General features: G+C 41.2%; 1 protein-coding gene across 4 annotated transcripts in view; it reads right to left on the reverse strand.

Moving 5' to 3' along the window:
• CEP112 (centrosomal protein 112) overlaps positions 1–20,810 on the reverse strand; it is a 357,759-nt gene that overhangs the window by 277,739 nt on the left and 59,210 nt on the right. For all 4 annotated transcript variants that reach the window (XR_014714068.1, XM_084647481.1, XM_084647480.1 and 1 more), the window contains 4 exons: positions 12,115–12,201; positions 6,175–6,274; positions 4,217–4,335; positions 1,321–1,464 (listed from right to left, as the gene is read on the reverse strand). Coding sequence is in view for 3 of the 4 variants with exons in the window: in XM_084647481.1 (XP_084503607.1) it covers positions 1,321–1,464; positions 4,217–4,335; positions 6,175–6,274; positions 12,115–12,201 (450 nt within the window). In the remaining variant the exon portion in view is untranslated. The remainder of the gene's footprint in view (positions 1–1,320; positions 1,465–4,216; positions 4,336–6,174; positions 6,275–12,114; positions 12,202–20,810) is intronic.

A 20,810-nucleotide genomic window follows, 5' to 3' on the forward strand; every position in this document is an offset into this window, starting at 1 on the left:
TGTAATGTAGACATGCCCTTAGAAGTACCCACTTACATCTCTTAGCATATTTATGAGGTAGCTGCATTAATGGATTTCAGTGAGTTTCGCCCAGGCTTTACATTGAAAAGATAACTGTGATGGTGGATCTCTAAAGATGAGCAATTACAAGGAGATGTGTGATGACTTCTGGAATATCTACCCTTAAAAGATGTACCCTGAAAAAGGATCATGCTATTTCTATACTCGCTGCGTTATATGGGCTCATTACGCTAACTGAAAAAAATAGGTAATGTCAAAATGGAAGCTTTTCATTTAACGTTTGTTCTAATGGAGTAATTCTTAAAAATACTTTTAAGGATCACACATACAAAATCCCTGACATAAAGCACTAATAAAATGCCTTGGACACATTAAGCATTATCAAACAACAACAACAGATTACGGTTAGGCTTATATGACAACCGGAGTAGCTGAGCCAAATGAGTGTCAACCACCTTTTTGGGTGTAAACCAAAAGACCTGGAAAATAATAGGAAAAGTTCAGCTTCATGAACAGGGAGAAGCAGTAGATAGGAGGAGGAATGGTGAGAAAGTAAAATTAATAATAGGAAACATTTTCCTAAAGCATTTACAGTGTGTACTCAGACTTTTTTTTCCAGTTAAAGAAAAGAAAGTTGGTTGCCTACTGTAATGAAAGGGCGCTCTCAGTCACATTCCTTATAAATGAATAACTTCAACTAACAACCTCCATCACAAAAAACACAATTGTTATTAGTCTCAGCAGATAAACCAAGGACTAAATAAAGATGGAGACTGAATCATCTTCATTCCTAAAGATTATCCTCCCTCCAGATCAAAGGCACATTAATGGTTAAGTCTGAAGAATTTTCCATTGGAACTGTCCCCACTCCACTGGATTTTAGCTTCCAGTGCTACCAATCCAGCACCTTTCAGAAACCCTAGAATTCACAACTTTACTTTTGTTAAAAGAAGTAGGGAAGTGAGATTCAAGCATCTCTAATCCGATTCTGTTGAAAAAAATACCTGCCTAGGCATTTGAAATGAAATAGTGTTACTTCTACTATCTCTTTGATGAAGCAATGTCACAGCATTGCAGCATGGTCGTGCAGGGCTGTCAAAAATGTTTTTCAGCCCCACAGTTTCTATGCACCCTTTTGTGGAGGGACAAAATAAAAATAATTCTTATCTGACCTCTTTTCCCAATACTTTCTGATACACTATGCCTTAAGAAAAATGAGCATTCCAAAATGCACAGGTGCACAAAACCTGAAGATTGCAATTCATATTTGTGGTCATGATCTAGATATTAAAAACTTACAGTTGCTTTGGTCTGTGCCAAGTACTCTGTCTCCATTTTACTAAGACGTGCATTTGTGTCCTCAAGCAGTTCTTGGATATTTTCTGTGTGTTTCTTCTGAAGATCAAATTTTTCCTTTTCCATTTCTGCCACAGCGTTGTGGAGCTATATTTAAAAAAAAAAATATCACCAGGCTATTCAGTGACTTATAAAACTGTACAGCTGACTTTTCTGACCTTTAGAATAAAAATCTTATCATTTCCCCCCTTATTAATACATGATAAGGTTTTCTGGATCACTGCTCCAGAACTAAAAAAGGAAAGAATCTTGAGAATGTATACACCAACCAATTTATATTTACCTTTTACAGAATATTGAAAATATATTTGCAGTTTTTGCCATTAATTTTGTTGATCCTGTACTCATTTTAATATTGAAATTGAACCACTTACTAACCTACAAACTTTGTAAATTTTCTACTGTACAAATAATATGCTCTCCACAACTACTTTCCTTCTTCTAACCGTACATCTCAAAATGTATGAGACTGGGGACCCTGGAAACAAAACTATCCACTTACCTGAATTAGAGAGTGTTATCTGTGACACCAGTCTGAGCTACCACACTATACTTCCCAACACATTACTTCCATTCTAACAGTATGTGCACCCCTTTCTGGATTAAGAGCTTGAGCCCAGATTTGTAAAGGTATTAAGGAGTTGCTGCCCTCAGCAGTGCAACACCCAACTGATTTAAAAGCCAAAAATCTCATCTTAAAAAGGACTTCAATAGGATTTGGCACCTAAATATATTTAAAAATTTGGACCTTCAAATCTAAATTGATTAACAAGTCACCTTGTTGCTCAGGTTTCAAACATGCCCATTTCACTCACAATAATGACCTAAAGAACATGCAATGTCACACAAATGTGGGTAATGACACTAAAATCTGTTAAAACCATATTAATTTATACATATTTATTTTTTAAATAAAAACACCACAGCAGTGGTCAGTCTCCTTGTCAGGTGCCTGAAACATACTGGAAATGCTGATCTTATGATTTTTATGCAAATGTACGCAGTGATGCTATTCATCAGGACCACCTCTTCATAGAGTCTACTGTGAAAGTGATAATGTAAGTCTTCCCCAGAACTGCCAGAATGAAAATTGAAACTATATAGAGGGGGAAAGTAGGTGCTGGAAAAATCAATCTATTTTTCATTTGCAGGAAACTTGATTGTGGTTAGCATGCTTTAAAAAATAATCTGAAAATAGAAATTATAAAGTACCAATCCTTACAGACAGGAATATGAAAATGACCACCAAAGTTAAGAAAACTAATGGATACCCATTATAGGACAGTCCTTGTAACAGTTACTCAAAAAAACTTCTTACCCAAACAATGCATGGAACTCCACATAATGAAAGCAACTAACATGATTTTATCATTAGCTCAATATTTATTACTGGGAGAAAAAGAACTTTATTTTACGGCTATCTAGGTCTTCTTTATTAAAAATTTGGGACAGATGAAAAAAGGCCTTTTCAGTAAGCACAAAATCAGAGAATACCTGATTACACTTTTTTTAAAGTAAATGTTACATGAAGCAACATGTTTTTTTGACTCTAAATCATGCTGGAAACACAGCCCCTAGTTTGTTCTACAAGGCTACATCAGCAAAATATGCTGAGTCTCCCATCAACAACTTGACTCCTTACACAACAAAGGACAGTAATGACATGACTTTGCAAAGGTCAACGTCTATTCAAAGGGAAAAAAGGACCTAAGAAGGACAAGATGAAATAACTTTCATATACACTATAAAAATATTCTACCTATCCATCTTTATTGTATTGTCTTGGAACACTGAACTCTCACTTTTTTTCCCCATGGGGTAAATGGTGCCTTTACACCACTCCTGTGTTTTTAGTGGATATAAAATTAACATAGCATTTTTGTTTGCATCCTTGTTTGTGTACTTGTATCATTGATGACAATGACAGCTTTGGGAATAGCACTTGCTAGTTAACTGTCCATGCAGAGCAAGTATGATGAACTCAGGGTCAAAATACTGTTTTTGTAAGAAACAAAACATTGAGCGTTCTTGCCTCAGGTTCTTTGCTATCGGGAAAAACAATGTTTATGAGCAAGTTTTCTTCCAAAGCAAGAAGAAAAACTAACAAGGCCTTTGGCTCATATGTCCAGGTGCCAAGACATAAAATTAAACACATCGTCTCTGGGAAGGGAGGCACCTTGACTTTGGGGCGACCTTCCTCCCACTCCAGTGGGTTAGCAGCACACTGTCTCAACAATACTGTGGCAAGGCTGGAGCTGTACTGTGATACATCTGTCTCAGCACACACTGATGCTGCCTTAAGCCTAAAAGTAAATAAAACTTTTATTGAACAATTTAAGTGTCACTGCACAAATAGCTGTTCAAAAGAGTCATTGTGGTGTGGGCAGCCACAGTTCAACAGATAAAAAATCCACATCAGGTAAATTGTCACCAGAAGAATGTGATGGGACACCTTCCTTGTATGCTCAGACAAATGGATTTGTCAAAAGGAAAAGACAGGGCTTGCAGATAGCCTCCAAAGAAAGACTGGGATTTGCTCGTATGTTTTGGAGGACTAGGTGTAGTGATGGTGGTGGATACAAATTAAAATGGCAAAATTTTGTAGTAGGTCAAATTTACAAAGATCTATTTTAGGTGAAAAATATATTAAGAAAAACTGGCAACATTACTCTAAAAGTGATCACAGAGAATGCAGAAAAATAATTTCAGAAGTAGCATGTGTCCCTTTTAATTTTTTAAAATTAATCGTTATCAGTATGATGAATTGTTCATTTGATCTTTCCACATTTCTATTGAATGAAGACTTCAGACTTAAAGCAAATAAAGTGTTATCCATTACCCTTTTCTCCCAGTCATTGTTCAAAGAATCTGTGCTTTGCTCACACAACTTCTTTAACTCCATAATCTGCTTTTCCTTGGTCTCTCGGACAACTTGTGACTCACGAACAAGGGTCTGAACTGTCAAAAAATAACAAAATAAACCAATTCAAGAGATGCCCCCTTCCAATACTGGCAACAATGCAATTAGATAACTCCAGTCTTCCTTTCTGGTATCACTTTCTGATATCTTTGTGCTTTTAAAAAATGATTTTGATTGTGTGATAACGTCCTTACAAATGTAACACTTAAATTCAAAGCCATAAAACTGGATATTTAAACCAATATGGGATGCTCTCTTTCCACTGTGGTTTTGTTTACTTATAAAATATTTCCTGATGACTTTTTTTTCCTCTCTGTGAAAATATGAATATACAGAATTCTGTAAAACCTTCAGTAAGTATATAACATAAGCAAATTAAATACCTAAGGAAAATATAAAAACATTGCAACTCTAAATACCTTGCATCAAGATTTTATGCACTGCAAATTATTCTTAAATGTACCAGAACAACAGAAAAACAGTAGCAGTTTACATGGAATTCTCTCAGAATTTTCAAAAGTGTCTAGGGATTTTGAGTGCCCAACTAAAGCACCTGAAAAGATCCTGATTTTCAAAAGAAGCTGGGCATCTACCCTCTGAAAATCAGGCCCCATAAAGATATGTCACATTTGGCTCCAAAATATTGAGGCACTCAAAATCATAGAATCGTAGAATATCAGGGTTGGAAGGGACCTCAGAAGGTCATCTAGTCCAACCCCCTGCTCAAAGCAGGACCGATCTCCAATTAAATCATCCCAGCCAGGGCTTTCTCAAGCCTGACCTTAAAAATTTCCAGGGAAGGAGATTCTACCACCTCCCTAGGTAACGCATTCCAGTGTTTCACCACCCTCCTCGTGAAAAAGTTTTTCCTAATATCCAACCTAAACCTCCCCCACTGCAACTTGAGACCATTACTCCTTGTCCTGTCCTCTTCCACCACTGAGAATAGTCTAGAACCCTCCTCTCTGGAACCACCTCTCAGGTAGTTGAAAGCAGCTATCAAATCCCCCCTCATTCTTCTCTTCTGTAGATTGAACATCCCCAGTTCCCTCAGTCTCTCCTCATAAGTCGCGTGTTCCAGTCCCCTAATCATTTTTGTTGCCCTTCGCTGGACTCTTTCCAATTTTTCCACCACCTTCTTGTAGTGTGGGGCCAAAAACTGGACACAGTACTCCAGATGAGGCCTCACCAATGTCGAATAGAGGGGAACGATCACGTCCCTCAATCTGCTGGCAATGCCCCTACTTATACAGCCCAAAATGCCACTGTTGCCACTTGGCAACAAGGGCACACTGTTGACTCAGATCCAACTTCTCATCCACTGTAACCCCACTAGTCACTCGTCACTTTTCAAAATTCTTGACATAAAGATTTAAATAAACCATAAAGTAGGGCTGGACTAAATGCACTGAATAACTAAATTGCTCAATTCTCCACCCAGAGCTTAAAACTAATCTTGAACTTGTTACACAGTTCCAAATTGATTATTTTCAATTAGTTTTAGAATTCATGTGCCACTGAACCTTCTACTTCTGATTGGGATTTGAGATATCAATGTATTTCTATCACAAGAAACACTGCTTATGTGGTATTTTAAGCCCCTCAAAAACCAGTAAGCACTAAACCTAACAAGAACTTGCTGTCTCTTGAAAAATGTAGTATGGAAAATGGAGCGCAAAGAGAATCCAATGAGCATCTTAGTCAAATGACAAATTATGGCCACTCTTTGCCAGCAAACTTATGCACACAACTCCTACTGCAATTCAACAGGAGTTGAACATGTGCACCTAAAGGTAAAATGCGGCCCTTAGTCATTAATGTATATAGTACCACTACACAAAAATAGAAAGCAAAAAAAAAAATTCTCATAGTATCACCTTTCTTCTCTAGCTTCCTAATAGTCTCCTCAGCTTCATTCTGTTTAGTTTTGTAGAGGGTCTTCAATACCTCAGTTTCATTATTCTTTCTATCCAAAATCTGTAGTAGAAATTCACAACACTTTAACAAACCTGTGCTTGCAAAGAAAAATATAACCCACAACCAAAGAACAATATCATATATGTGGATATATAACAGTGGAAGAGTTTTGCGCAGTCAAGAGATGCTCTGGCCTCATGGAAGTAAGGAAAAGTGTGACATCATTTCCACAGTAACCAACTGCAATGGTTATAAACAGAGGATGAATTCAGATGGGAAGCAGGCAACAGCAGGATATGAACTTCTCAGGAACAAAAATACTATTTTATTGTAAATGTCCTTATTAACAAAGAAAAAGTAAACAAAGAGAAAATGTTACACAGACAAGTAACTGATTCTGAAAAAGAATGATCTTCACAATGCATCAAGATTTCACAGGTCTTGAACCTTGGTCCACAGGGTTCCCAATTGATTATCACCTGCCTGCTCCCACCCAGTAGCTCACGACTAACCAACTGAGCAGAAAAGACCATGAAACCTGAAGTTATATCAGAGAGGGTTTCCCTGGGTCTGACTGGAGGAACACACTGAGCTCTGATTGACATGCCTATTTAAATCCAGAGGAAGTTGTCCACACAACTGGGTTCTACCTGGCTGCTGCACTGGACCCTGCCTTCTTGCCTGACTCCTGAATCCTGCCTTCTAACCTTGGCCCTGGTTCCTGCTTCCTGGACCTGTTCCTGTTCCTGTCATCTTGTTCTGTTCTTGATTCTTGCCCCCAGTCTCTGAATCTGGCTCTGACACTTGGCTTAATACTCCAACTCCTTGGCTTGATTCTCGGACTCTAGCACAGAGAGGAGCAAACTATGGCCCACGGGCCACATCCGGCCCACAGGACCCTTCCCTCTGGCCCTTGAGCTCCTGCCAGGGAGCGGGGTTAGGACAGGCTTGCAGAGGAGCCAGCCGAACTCCCCGGCAGCGTGGTGACCGGGGCTAAGGCTAGCCCCTTGCCCCTCCTCTTTTGCTCCCCTCCCACCCTGCCTCCCTCACAGTCACAGTTCCCCAAGCACCTGGGCAGCGTGGCTGCAGCTCCGGCCAGGCGGCACGGCTATAGCACTGCCAGACCTGGTGCTCCAGGGCGGTGCTGTCAGGGGGAGTTCCAAGGCAGGGGGAACAGGAGGGGGAGGCGAGGAGCAGGGGAGGTTGCAGGGGGATGGTCAAGGGGCCTGGGCCCTGCTGCCAGGGACAGGGGCAGAGCAAACCATGGCCCCACTCCACCTCCAGCATGCTTAGCCCCTATCCCCAGCAGCCAAGCCCAGACAGGGAGCGAGTCCTGCCTGACTGCCAGGGAGAGCAGCCAAACGAGCAGGGGAAATGCAAAGGGAAAGGACTGAGCCCCCCTTTCCCCCACCCCACAGGTAACGTGGGGCGGGGAGAGCAGGGAGGGTTGGATAGGGGGCAGGGAGGCCCCAGGGTAGCGGTCAGGGGGTGGGGAGCAGGGGAGATTGGATGGGGTGGGGGTCCCAGGGGTGGTCAAGGGGTGGGGAGCAGGGGAAATTGGATAGGGGATGGGCATCCCAGGGGGATGGTCGGGGGCAGAGGTGTTTGGATAGGATGCAGGAGTCCCGGGGGGCAGTCAGGGGTGGGGAGCGGGGGGGGGGTTGGATAGGAGTGGGGGCCAGGCCACGCCTCGATGTTTGGGGAGGAATAGCCTCCCCCAGCCTTCCCTACCCAGCCCTCCATACAATTTCTGTACCCAATGTGGCCCTGGGGCCAAAAAGTTTGCCCACTCCTGCTCTAGCGAAAACCTTTAGCTCTGACTCTGGCTCCGACCCTTGGGTTGACTCCCCAACTCTTACTCCTGCTTCAACCACTAGACCCAGCATCTTTCATAGAATCATAGAATATCAGGGTTGGAAGGGACCTCAGGAGGTCATCTAGTCCAATCCCCTGCTCAAAGCAGGACCTATCCCCCATTAAATCATCCCAGCTAGGGCTTTCTCAAGCCTGACCTTAAAAACTTCTAAGAAAGGAGATTCCACCACCTCCCTAGGTAACGCATTCCAGTGTTTCACCACCCTCCTAGTGAAAAAGTTTTTCCTAATATCCAACCTAAATCTCCCCCACTGCAACTTGAGACCATTACTCCTCGTTCTGTCATCTGCTACCACTGAAAACAGCCTAGAGCCATCCTCTTTGGAACCCCCTTTCAGGTAGTGGTAAGCAGCTATCAAATCCCCCCTCATTCTTCTCTTCTGCAGACTAAACAATCCCAGCTCCCTCAGCCTCTCCTCATAAGTCATGTGTTCCAGTCCCCTAATCATTTTTGTTGCCCTCCGCTGGACTCTTTCCAATTTTTCCACCTCCTTCTTGTAGTGTGGGGCCCAAAACTGGACACAGTACTAAGATGAGGCCTCACCAGTGTCGAATAGAGGGGAACGATCACGTCCCTCGATCTGCTGGCAATGCCCCTACTTATACAGCCCAAAATGCCATTGGCCTTCTTGGCAACAAGGGCACACTGTTGACTCATATCCAGCTTCTCGTCCACTGTAACCCCTAGGTCCTTTTCTGCAAAACTGCTGCCTAGCCATTCGGTCCCTAGTCTGTAGCGGTGCATGGGATTCTTCCGTCCTAAGTGCAGGACTCTGCGCTTGTCCTTGTTGAACCTCATCAGATTTCTTTTGACCCAACCGTCTAATTTGTCTAGGGCCCTCTGTATCCTATCCCTACCCTCCAGTGTATCTATCTCTTCTCCCAGTTTAGTGTCATCTGCAAACTTGCCGAGGGTGCAATCCACACCATCCTCCAGATCATTTATGAAGATATTGAACAAAACCGGCCCCAGGACCGACCCTTGGGGCATTCCACTTGATACCGGCTGCCAACTAGACATGGAGCCATTGATCACGACCCGTTGAGCCCGACAATCTAGCCAGCTTTCTATCCACCTTATAGTCCATTCATCCAGCCCATACGTCTTTAACTTGTTGGCAAGAATACTGTGGGAGGCAGTGTCAAAAGCTTCGCTAAAGTCAAGGAACAACACGTCCACTGCTTTCCCTTCATCCACAGAACCAGTTATCTTGTCATAGAAGGCAATTAGATTAGTCAGGCATGACTTGCCCTTGGTGAATCCATGCTGACTGTTCCTTTGTCTCAGCCCCAACACAATATAATGTAACAGTAAATTTAATAGTGTTGAAGACAATCCAAGAATGTAAGCATAAATTTTATTGATAAACGCTCAATAATCCCTCTGGGATCCCACCAAGGAAAGACCACAAACACAGGGAAGAAAAAGTAAGATGCAATGTTTTCTTTATAAAAGAATTAACACTTTGGCATTCAGTGGGTAAACAATTTTTCTCTTTTATTTTAAAATACTGTAAGACATTGTCCCAAGTGACCCCGCTGTGTCACTCAAAAAAAATATAATTGGTTATTCCAAAAGTAAAAGCAAGGGTAGCATTTTTGGGCCTTACCCTGTCTTTTGGTAGTACTACATTCTCTATGGGGATATAGTGTGCACACTGATGACCCACTCCAACTTCCTCTCCATGTCTGATACCTTTAATAGCATTCAGTTGTTTTCTTTTTCACTCCCAGCAATACATCTGCCTGTACCCTAAATATCACATTAAAAACTCCCTCTCCCCATTATCTTACCTCTGAAACTATTTATATATTTGCTTGCAATTCCTTTACTATGTTTTGTGGGTCCTTCCAAAGACAGTACGCTCTAATGGAGATTTACTATGGTGTTCTATGTACACTGGAATCTACAATCCAAAGGCAAAGACAACTTTTTGTCTATCTTCATTGTCCATAACCAGTATTTGGTTATACATAAACATTATATCTCTATACTCTGATCCTTCAGAAAATCACCAGTTCTCTCTGTCCAGTCAAGTACTTTGATCCTATCAGACTCATTAGCATAATTTGCTTTCTCAGTCCCACCTTTGCTGATCTTTACTCCTTGCACTGATATCTCAACCTTCTTCCCTGCCTCCACTGAATGAATCTGGCCATCCCAAGAGAGCACTACTGTTGGAGGCAAGCCACAGAAGGAAAGCAACAGATATGTAGGGATATGGAAGCCTCTCATCTGGACTTCCTTCCTTTCCTTAAACCATCAAGACTATTTTTAAAAAAAATTTTACTCTTTTTTTCTTTCCACATTCTCATAAAAAAGATTTAAACTTTAGTTGTCTTGATATGTTGACAGCAAAAGACAATCCTATATAGGTATTTGTATTTATAAAAATACAAACACCTCTGTATTTATAAAAATATACTTATCATTGAAATTGTACAGGCAAACTAAATTTATAGTACTGTCTAATCTGAATATTAAAATAAAAAGATGTATATTTATGTAAGTTCTCATGCTTCTGGATGCAGTTTAAGACACTATTTTAATGAATATTATAAACTGAACGTTAAACTTAACATTTATGTTTCAGTTAACATTAAAACATTTTATAGTAATCCTAAAAACCTCACATCAAGCAGAACATTGCCACCCCAAAACAGAATGTTACTCTCTCCTACATTAAATAATCTTGTGATTAAAGAATTAATGCAACACTATTGAACTTCTTCTGAAACATATCCAACATGATAAAACAACTTCAAAAGATGGAACCTTGACAGCAGTTTGAAAAAAACAACAACTAAGGAGATGAGAAAGCATCTCAACTATTCCTTATTCTTACAAAGCTGTTTCCTTTAGACTCTCATCTTCACTAGCTGGTTACACTTACAAGCTTTCAGAACAGATGAGTCAAATATGCACCTGACCAAATATTAACATCCTTTATGGGAGTCTTTGATGTGTCATAGTGTTGTGTCAACTGACTTCCTCCAAGCCTGTGACTCAGTTTTGAAAAACAAAACTGAGACACTCAGTAATGCTAAGCCTAAATTTGGATAAGGCCCCACGAATCTCATCCTGTGAGGTACTGAGCTCTCAACTCCCATTAACTCCTTGGAAATTAAGGGCGATCAGCACCTTGGAAGAAGCACTGAGTATCTCAGAGGCTGTGACCTTATGTATAAAAAGCACGATACTGAGATAAACAATAGAGGCGATGACAGTCTTTTTAAATCATTTGCAAAGTGATGCTTTGCAACACAGTCAGAAGAAACCCTACATAGCGCAAAGTCACCATTATTAGGTGACAGTTTATTGCGGTGCAGAATCAAAAGTAAAACAAAAGTTTGATGAATTAAGGGTGAGCTGAAGTGTGAGCGTGTTCAACAGGTTGCCACTCTTCTTATTAAACCAGCCTACTTTTTCAAGCACAGCGTCAAAAATAAAACAGGGAAACCAAGGTCCGGTTACCGTGTGGATAAACAAATGCATTTGGGAGACTCATTTAAACAATTAAAACGAAAAGAAAATGTTCAAGGGACACTGAACTTTACACTAAAACCAATAAAAGCCAAGGGATACAAATTTACAAACACAATGCTAGAGTTAAAGCTGGAGCTTCCAGAACAATAATCCGAAGGTGGTCTTGGTTAATGATAAAATCATAGGGTTTCCAGCTTCACTATCAGATGAAGCCGCAAAAGTTGCTGGGTTGTGAAGCAAAAAAATGTTCTTCAAACCCCCATATTTGCAGTATCATCACATAGCACATACAATAACTTTTCACAGAGACATTTTCCTTTTCCAAGTTCATACCAGTATTGGAGATCTCCCTTTCAAATCAATTTTTGCAAACTGCAACAAACAACAAAATCTTATTTTAAAGGAAAATGAATGTTAATCTGAAAAAGCTAAAGAAATTAAATTCAGCTCTGAATTATTTATTATTAGGAGCATATTCGATAGTATACAGATTCATGAACTCTACATCCCTCAGAAGTAACATCCAAACATTTCTTACCTTCTGAACATCAGCATCATGCTTCTGCTGTAATTTAAGCTTTTCTTCATGAAATTTAGCTTCCATTATTTTTGTTTTCATCTCCAGCTTTAAAGGAAAAAGTATCTCATAGTTATTAATTGACTTTCAGAATAAAATTATATTAAGGCCCTTCAGTGATTATTTACTTTCCATAATTAGAAAACTAGTCTTTTGCTTGGGGGGCAGAGGGTTTGCTACTCGATAAACGATACAAAAAAATTCAGGTACAGTTTTTTAAGTGTTTTCATACCATTTATTTCATACAAACATTAACAGTTTCAATCTGCACCCACTGTTTAAAAAAATTGTAGAAGATTTTAGCTGGTGAAAGAAACGACAATCACTGTCCAAAAAGCTAAAATTATATTTTTAAACAAAACAGTGTGAAAAGAAAGTTTTAATATTTGTGATAATACACATAAATCATGCTAAAAGCTCGTATTTATTAGGCAGGTGTTTCTCCAATTTATACAACGGATTTCCTTCATCTCTCACTCATGTTTATTTTTGTAGGTTTCTATTATTCACAGATCTTATATTCCGTACACACTTCCTTTTTTAAAGATTCTTTTACTTACAAAATCATTAAGATTATTGCTGGAAAATCAGCAAGCTGGAAATATCTTGTTTTTGCCTTTTTATTTGTTTATTATAGTTTATTTAAAAGCTTGCATGTAACATACCAATGATATTGCTGTTCATTGTAAACAGGCCAAGTTGTTCACGTAAGACGACAACATGATAATTTAAATCTCTCATACAATTCTGACAATGCTTCTCAAAGGCCATAATAAAAATGTATCTCCATATATCATAGCTCTTTACCAAAAATCTTTCTAAAATGACCAATGATACTTTGGACCATACTATAGCTCTCCCACTTAAAACTAGTTACTTCTGCTGCTCAGGGAGTGATGCAGCCAGAAAGCTTCCCCCAGCATAATCAACCCTACAACCTCCTTTGTTCATAAGTGACACATCAGGATGGGGTATGGGTGACAATGGCTGGCCAGCAGAATGTTCTCTACTGGACTGTTCCCACTAGCACGCCTTAGACCAACATTTAAGCTGTTCTAAGAGATGGTGAATTGCCACCACTCTCCTCAGACAGCTGAATACAGGATCCCAGCCACCTTCCCTCCACCCTCAGCTCCTGCACAGCTTGGCTGGACCAAAGATCTGGCCTCTTGTGTTTCACTAAGACATGATGGATAAACTGTATTATATACAAGAATATGATTGAGATCCCACACGAGCCTTCAAGAGCAGAATTGGGCCAGGTGTGCCCAATCAGCTAATTAGGCTTTAAACAGGGAGTCTTTTGGCTGGAGGCAGCTAATTAGGAACAAGCTCATCTGTGCAGCAACAGGTGGGACCTATAAAGCCAGGAAGGTAGCTACAGACTGGGTCAGCTGCTGAGAAAAGGCAGTCACTCCCTGGGGAGAGGGTTCTTGGAGCTGGTACAACCAGACACAGAAGGGGAACCAGAGCGTAGAAAGCAGTCCAGGGAAGGAGCATTGAGGGCAGAGAAAGGAAGCCCAGAACTGTTGAGCTGAAGGTCCCTGGACAGGAACCTGGAGCAGAGGGCAGGCCCAAGTTTCCCCACCAGCCACTGAGGGAGTGGCACTGGGGCAGTGAATGGGAAGACTGCCTAGGACTGTTGATGGACAGATCCCAGAATGGGAACACTGAGTGACCAAGCCAAAGGGCTAAGTGACAAAGAAGATGCTGCAGGTCCTGGAGTGAGAGGAGCTGCAGACCAGAGTGATGGCGTGCAAACTGCAGATGGGGCACTGGCCTCAAGAGCTAATCCCAGAGTGATCAGGAGGAGGCACCATATTGGCAGCGAGTGGAGCACCCCGTGACAAAGAATCAAATTCATTATTCATTAAATTTATTTTTCTGTATTTTCTTTGGTTTATATAAACACAGTATTTCAAGAATTGATCTAATTTATTTTACGTATACAAACATACATGTTTAATACAAACACATTGCTATCAGTTCACTATAACACATAGCTATATCAATATAGATATTTTTAAACATCCACATGCCAAAAGATCACAACTTTACTGCACTGAACTTAACAAGAAAACCCTATGGGCAATAGATCCTGTCAACAGTTGAAAGTAGGAGAGGCAAGGGCAGTAAGCCCTTCCATCAAGGACTCTCCACATTTAAGTACCAATACATCTAACTGTACTATGCCTAAGCAGGACATTTAACCCAAAGCCCAAAATAGGTCTGCAGTCCTATATAAGCTACTATGCCAGAAAACATCTCCAAGTCTTTTGCCAGCAGATCCAACTCTTTTCAACACAGATGGGTGGACTGATATCTAATCCAAAGGAAAGGAAATCTATTCCCCTCATTTTCCAAGTATCACAGACTCTTGTATTCTCAAGATAATCAAATGCTAGACATTTCATAATATGCACTTGTACCACATGTATGTTAAATATGCCCTCTCACTGGCAGCCAGTTTTCTCCAATTAGCAAGAGTGCATTGTAGCTCAATGTATGAATTCCAGCGGAGTTTCCTTTCAAGTATAAAAGGACCTGGCACTTCTTTGCAGAAAAGGATTCTAAACTTCATCTGGAGAGGACTAGTGAAGAATGTATCCAGATATATGGTATGAAAAACTCTGAAAATGCTTGCTCAAAATAAGAGAGAGAAGGCTCATTACTCAAGGACAGAAACACTATGCTGACAGCTTGTGCCACACACTATCAAAGAAAATGCGGAACCACCTGATCAACATCCTCTAAAGCAAACAAGGAAAGATTAAGAATGAGCTCTCAAAACTAGATACTCTCATAAAAAACCAACCTTCCACACAAACTTCCTCATGGCTGAACTTTACAAAAACTAGACAAGTCATTTACAACACACACTTTGCTTCTCTACAAAAGAAAAAGGACACTAAACTACCTAAACTACTACATGCCACAAGGGGCCACAACAGTTGTTCCCTTAACCCTCCCAGCAATATTGTTAATCTATTGAACTATACCCTTAGCCCAGCAGAAGAATCTGTCCTATCTCAGGGCCTCTCCTTCTGCCCCTTCACCCCCACGAACACGATACAGTTCTGTGGTGACCTAGAATCCTATTTTCAACATCTCCGACTCAAAGAATATTTCCAGCACACCTCTGAACAACATACTAACCCACAGAGACCTTCCTACCAACCCTACAAAAAGAAGGATCTGGGTGGACTTCTCCTGAAGGTGGAAACAACAGACTGGACTTCTACACAGAGTGCTTCCGCCGACATGCACGGGCTGAAATTGTGGAAAAGCAACATCACTTGCCCCATAACCTCAGCCGTGCAGAACACAATGCCATCCACAGCCTCAGAGACAACTCTGACATCATAATCAAAAAGGCTGACAAAGGAGGTGCTGTCGTCATCATGAATAGGTCGGAATATGAACAAGAGGCTGCTCGGCAGCTCTCCAACACCACTTTCTACAAGCCATTACCCTCTGATCCCACTGAGGGTTACCAAAAGAAACTACACCATCTGCTCAAGAAACTCCCTGAAAAAGCACAAGAACAAATCTGCACAGACACACCCCTGGAACCCCAACCTGGGGTATGCTATCTGCTACCCAAGATCCATAAACCTGGAAATCCTGGACGCCCCATCATCTCAGGCACTGGCACCCTGACAGCAGGATTATCTGGCTATGTAGGCTCCCTCCTCAGGCCCTACGCTACCAACACTCCCAGCTATCTTCAAGACACCACTGACTTTCTGAGGAAACTACAATCCATCGGTGAACTTCCTGAAAACACCATCCTGACCACTATGGATGTAGAAGCCCTCTACACCAACATTTCACACACAGATGGACTACAAGCCATCAGGAACAGTATCCCCGATAATGTCACAGGAAACCTGGTGGCTGAACTTTGTGACTTTGTCCTCACCCATAACTATTTCACATTTGGGGACAATGTATACCTTCAAATCAGCAGCACTGCTATGGGTACCCGCATGGCCCCATAGTATGCCAACATTTTTATGGCTGACTTAGAATGCTTCCTCAGCTCCCGTCCTCTAATGCCTCTACTCTACTTGCACTACATTGATGACATCATCATCATCTGGACCCATGGAAAAGAAGCCCTTGAGAAATTCCACCACGATTTCAACAATTTCCATCCCACCATCAACCTCAGCCTGGACCAGACCACACAAGAGATCCACTTCCTGGACACTACGGTGCTAATAAGCGATGGTCACACGAACACCATCCTATACCGGAAACCTACTGACCGCTATACTTACCTACATGCCTCCTGCTTTCATCCAGACCACACCACATGATCCACTGTCTACAGCAAAGTTCTACAACACAACCGCAAATGCTCCAACCCCTCAGACAGAGACAAACACCTACAAGATGTCTATCAAGTATTCTTATAACTACAATACCCACCTGCTGAAGTGAAGAAACAGATTGACAGAGCCAGAAGAGTACCCAGAAGTTACCTACGACAGGACAGGCCCAACAAAGAAAATAACAGAACGCCACTAGCCAATCACCTTCAGCCCCCAACTAAAACCTCTCCATCGCATCATCAAGGATCTACAACCTATCCTGAAGGACGACCCATCACTCTCACAGATCTTGGGAGACAGGCCAGTCCTTGCTTACAGACAGCCCCCCAACCTGAAGCAAATACTCACCAGCAACCACACACCACACAACAGAACCACTGACCCAGGAACCTATCTTTGCAACAAAGCCCGTTGCCAACTGTGTCCATATATCTATTCAGGGGACACCATCATAGGGCCTAATCACATCAGCCACACATTCACCTGCACATCTACCAATGTGATATATGCCATCATGTGCCAACAATGCCCCTCTGCCATGTACAGTGGCCAAACTGGACAGTCTCTACATAAAAGAATAAATGGACACAAATCAGACGTCAAGAATTATAACATTCAAAAACCAGTCGGAGAACACTTCAATTTCTTTGGTCACTCGATTACAGACCTAAAAGTGGCAATTCTTCAACAGACTCCAACGAGAGACTGCTGAATTGGAATTAATTTGCAAACTGGATACAATTAACTTAGGCTTCAATAAAGACTGGGAGTGGATGCGTCATTACACAAAGTAAAACTACTTCCCCTCCTACTGTTCTTGTAAAGTGCTGGAAATGGCCCACCTTGATTATCACTACAAAAGGTTCCCCCCCCCCGACCCCACGCTCTCCTGCTGGTAATAGCTCACCTTTCCTGATCACTCTTGTTACAGTCTGTATGGTAACACCCATTGTTTCATGTTCTCTGTGTATATAAAATCTCCCCACTATATTTTCCACTGTATGTATCCGATGAAGTGAGCTGTAGCTCACGAAAGCTTATGCTCTAATAAATGTGTTCATCTCTAACGTGCCACAAGTACTCCTTTTCTTTTTATAGAAAGACTTAAATTACCTTAGGTAGACTAAAGTTTCCAAATCCTTTTCCATTTTAGACAAAATGGTTAAACTATTCTTCCCTGACAAGTCCCAAATACTCAGCTTTCTCCATTTCATTTACAACATTAGCCAAACAGTGCAGAGAAGGTGGAATTTTCAAAAATTAGATGCCCAACTCGCATTGGCAGAAGGGTGCCTGACTTCATTAGGTGCTTTTTAAAATTCCAGTGTTTTTCTGACTTGCCTGCTCTGCTGACAACATGTGTGATGTCGTCACCCGATACTGGGGAACTCCACATCAGACACAAAAGTAAAATAGGGAACCTATGTTTCACATATTCAATTACCAAGTTTTTAAGGTGCAATATATTTTAATAATTAGGAGTATCAAGATTTTATTTTGTCAGGGAAGGGTGGTTTTATTTTTAAGTTTATCTTTGAAGTGAGACTAATCCTGCATTCATACTGACTTGTTGGAAAAATTGTGGTAATAATATTTAAGATTATGAGTTTGATATTCAGTTCTATGTCCATGAGGCATAAGTACAGCTGTCTTATCTTCCACAGCCATTTTGAAACCATTAACTCAAGTGTTTAATGTGATAAACATATCTCAGTAAAAATCTCAGTAAAAATATTAAAATTTTAGAATTACTGCCAGCTTTTCACTTACATAGAGCTGCACAGTGGGCCAGTACAAAGACTATACACCACTTAAGTCCTTCGTATGTCCTATTCTAAGGGCTTGAATAGGATTTTAAATTGTGTATATGCCTGGGGCAAGCCTTAAAGCAGGGATGAACTTTTACCCCTGACACACTTTTATCAACGATTTGGTAAATATAAAATTTAAGGATGACACAAAGATTGGCATAATGGCATACAGGTCAGTCATATAGATAGGTTTGGCAGGATTCAATTTATATTTGTTGGCAAACCTCTATTTTGCCACAACATTGAAATCAACCAGAGAAAAAATCAATTGGTAACAGGTGTCATGCAGCCTCCCCCACACCTTGCACCTGAGGGATTGGGTGTCACTAGCCCTGCAGTCATAGCAATGAGGGAGAGGGAAAATGAGAGCAGAGCTGCAGAGGGCTCCCTGTGTTGCCACAGGGCCAGTAACACCCGATTCCAGCAGGCGCAAACTGCAGGGAAGGCTGAGACCCCGGGGAGGCAGAGCAGACACCTCTGGCCAGGACTACAGAGAGTAGGAGGAGTCCCTGGGTACAGGGAGACCAACCCGCTGCTGAATGACTCGGTCCATGAGAACAAGCTGTTCAGCAGCAGGGTCTGTGCTCAGACCTCCCCACACCTTGCACCTGCAGAGGTTGGTTGTCACCAGCCCCACAACCACACAGGAAGCCCTCTGCAGCTCTGCTGTCACGGCCCTGCTGTTTCACTCACCAGCCAGGAATGTGGAACCATCCATGGTAAGTTTCAGAGTAGCAGCTGTGTTAGTCTGCATCCGCAAAAAGAAAAGGAGTACTTGTGGCACCTTGGAGACTAAACAAATTTATTTGAGCATAAGCTTTCGTGAGCTACAGCTCACTTCATTGGATGCATCCGATGAAGTGAGCTGTAGCTCACGAAAGCTTATGCTCAAATAAATTTGTTAGTCTCCAAGGTGCATCCATGGTAAGGAACTGTTCAGAGACACCTTCTGGACAGGGCTCATCCTCCTCTTTGCAGTCCTGGCCATGAGTCTCTGCTATGCAGGGCCAGGACCTGAACCTTCCCTGCAGCTTGCATCCCAGTGTCTTGGGTCCCTGGGCTAAGCGTGCATGAGGCAGGTGGGAGCAAGAGAAGAGCCTTTTCCCCTAAATTTCAAATACTCTTATCTACTTAAAGAAAGGAATATCTCTGAAATTTAAAATGTGCTTAAATGAGTCAAGTTAACTGCAACGTTTACTTACTAGCATGTTCATCTCCTATCACTAAATTAAACTTAACTTCCTGGTGATAGCTGACTGTATTTCCGTGCCAGCTCCTCTCATCTACCATCAGTTTCTGTGTCTTAAATTGTGTTATACTTTATAGGTTTAATATATATTGCAAACACAAAATATTATACAAACAATGTCATGGTAACCCTTTCATGTGTTTCAGAAAGAAAGCAGATGAAAATAATTTAGACCTCAGTGCATTCATCTTCATCAGAAAAGCAATTGTTGGTTTATGTACTGATGTCCATGTACACTAACAGCTTACTTATGAATTCATCTCCTTATTCCTAATTAAGAGATAGCTTAGAACAGAAAGTACATGATGCACTATCCCTGAGATAGAAAAATAACTTAATTTTTGAGTAGATATTTATCCATAGCTGAAAAGTTTGCAATGAAGTGTGAAATTTATCCATTGCCATAGCCTGAGTATCATTCCTTTGGGTTTCTGTCATTGTTTATTCTCCTCACAGAGACTATGAAGCAATTAAACCCTAAGGCCATGTAAACATTACTGATGTCAAACATCTGTGCTGCCCCTGTTATTTAAAGCCATGGAGGGTGATACCAACAGAACAGCTTTTAAGTGCCTAGGCAGACTTTCCTTTCTTCCTATTTTCAAAAACTCATCAACAGCAAACAATTATGTCATCACACCACCGTAAAGCATTTTCAGAAATGTAGGAGTTATGTGTAAGCTTGAAAGCTGGTGTCTCTTACCAACAGTAGCTGGTCCAATAAAAGATGTTACCTCACCCACCTTGTCTCTCCATTTTCAGAAAGGCAGTTTCAGAAATCTGAAGTAATGCAGTTCATAATGTAAACCTCTTAGTGGCCATCCTATTACTGCCATAAGTATCAGTTATCTAGGTGCTTCCCAAATTTTTCACGTCACAATCCCAGCATTTATCCTGCCACTATTTTTTTTTCACATGAATTTGCAGAAGTAGTACAATCTGTTATATCTGTTTAATTATCCGATATATAAACATATCACTGTGCAGATCAGCCATGTTATTTTGTGCCTGGGGCTCAGAGACACTTTGAACTCCTATTGATCACTGTTTGCTTGTCGTCACTGGACTAATCACCTTCAGGCCAGAGGTGGCATCTTGAAGGTTTAATGTACATCAGTGTTTTTGGGATATTTGCCAAAACCTCTATGTTCACTTGCCAGATTTTTTTCAGTGAGTGTGTGTGTGGGGATGGGTGGGGTGAGGGGTAAACTGTAAATTCTAACTTCAAAGTTAGAACAAATAAAGTAGGGCAACTTATTT

This window comes from Lepidochelys olivacea, assembly GCF_965140295.1.
Source record: "Lepidochelys olivacea isolate rLepOli2 genome assembly, chromosome: 14".
Taxonomy (NCBI): domain Eukaryota; kingdom Metazoa; phylum Chordata; order Testudines; family Cheloniidae; genus Lepidochelys; species Lepidochelys olivacea.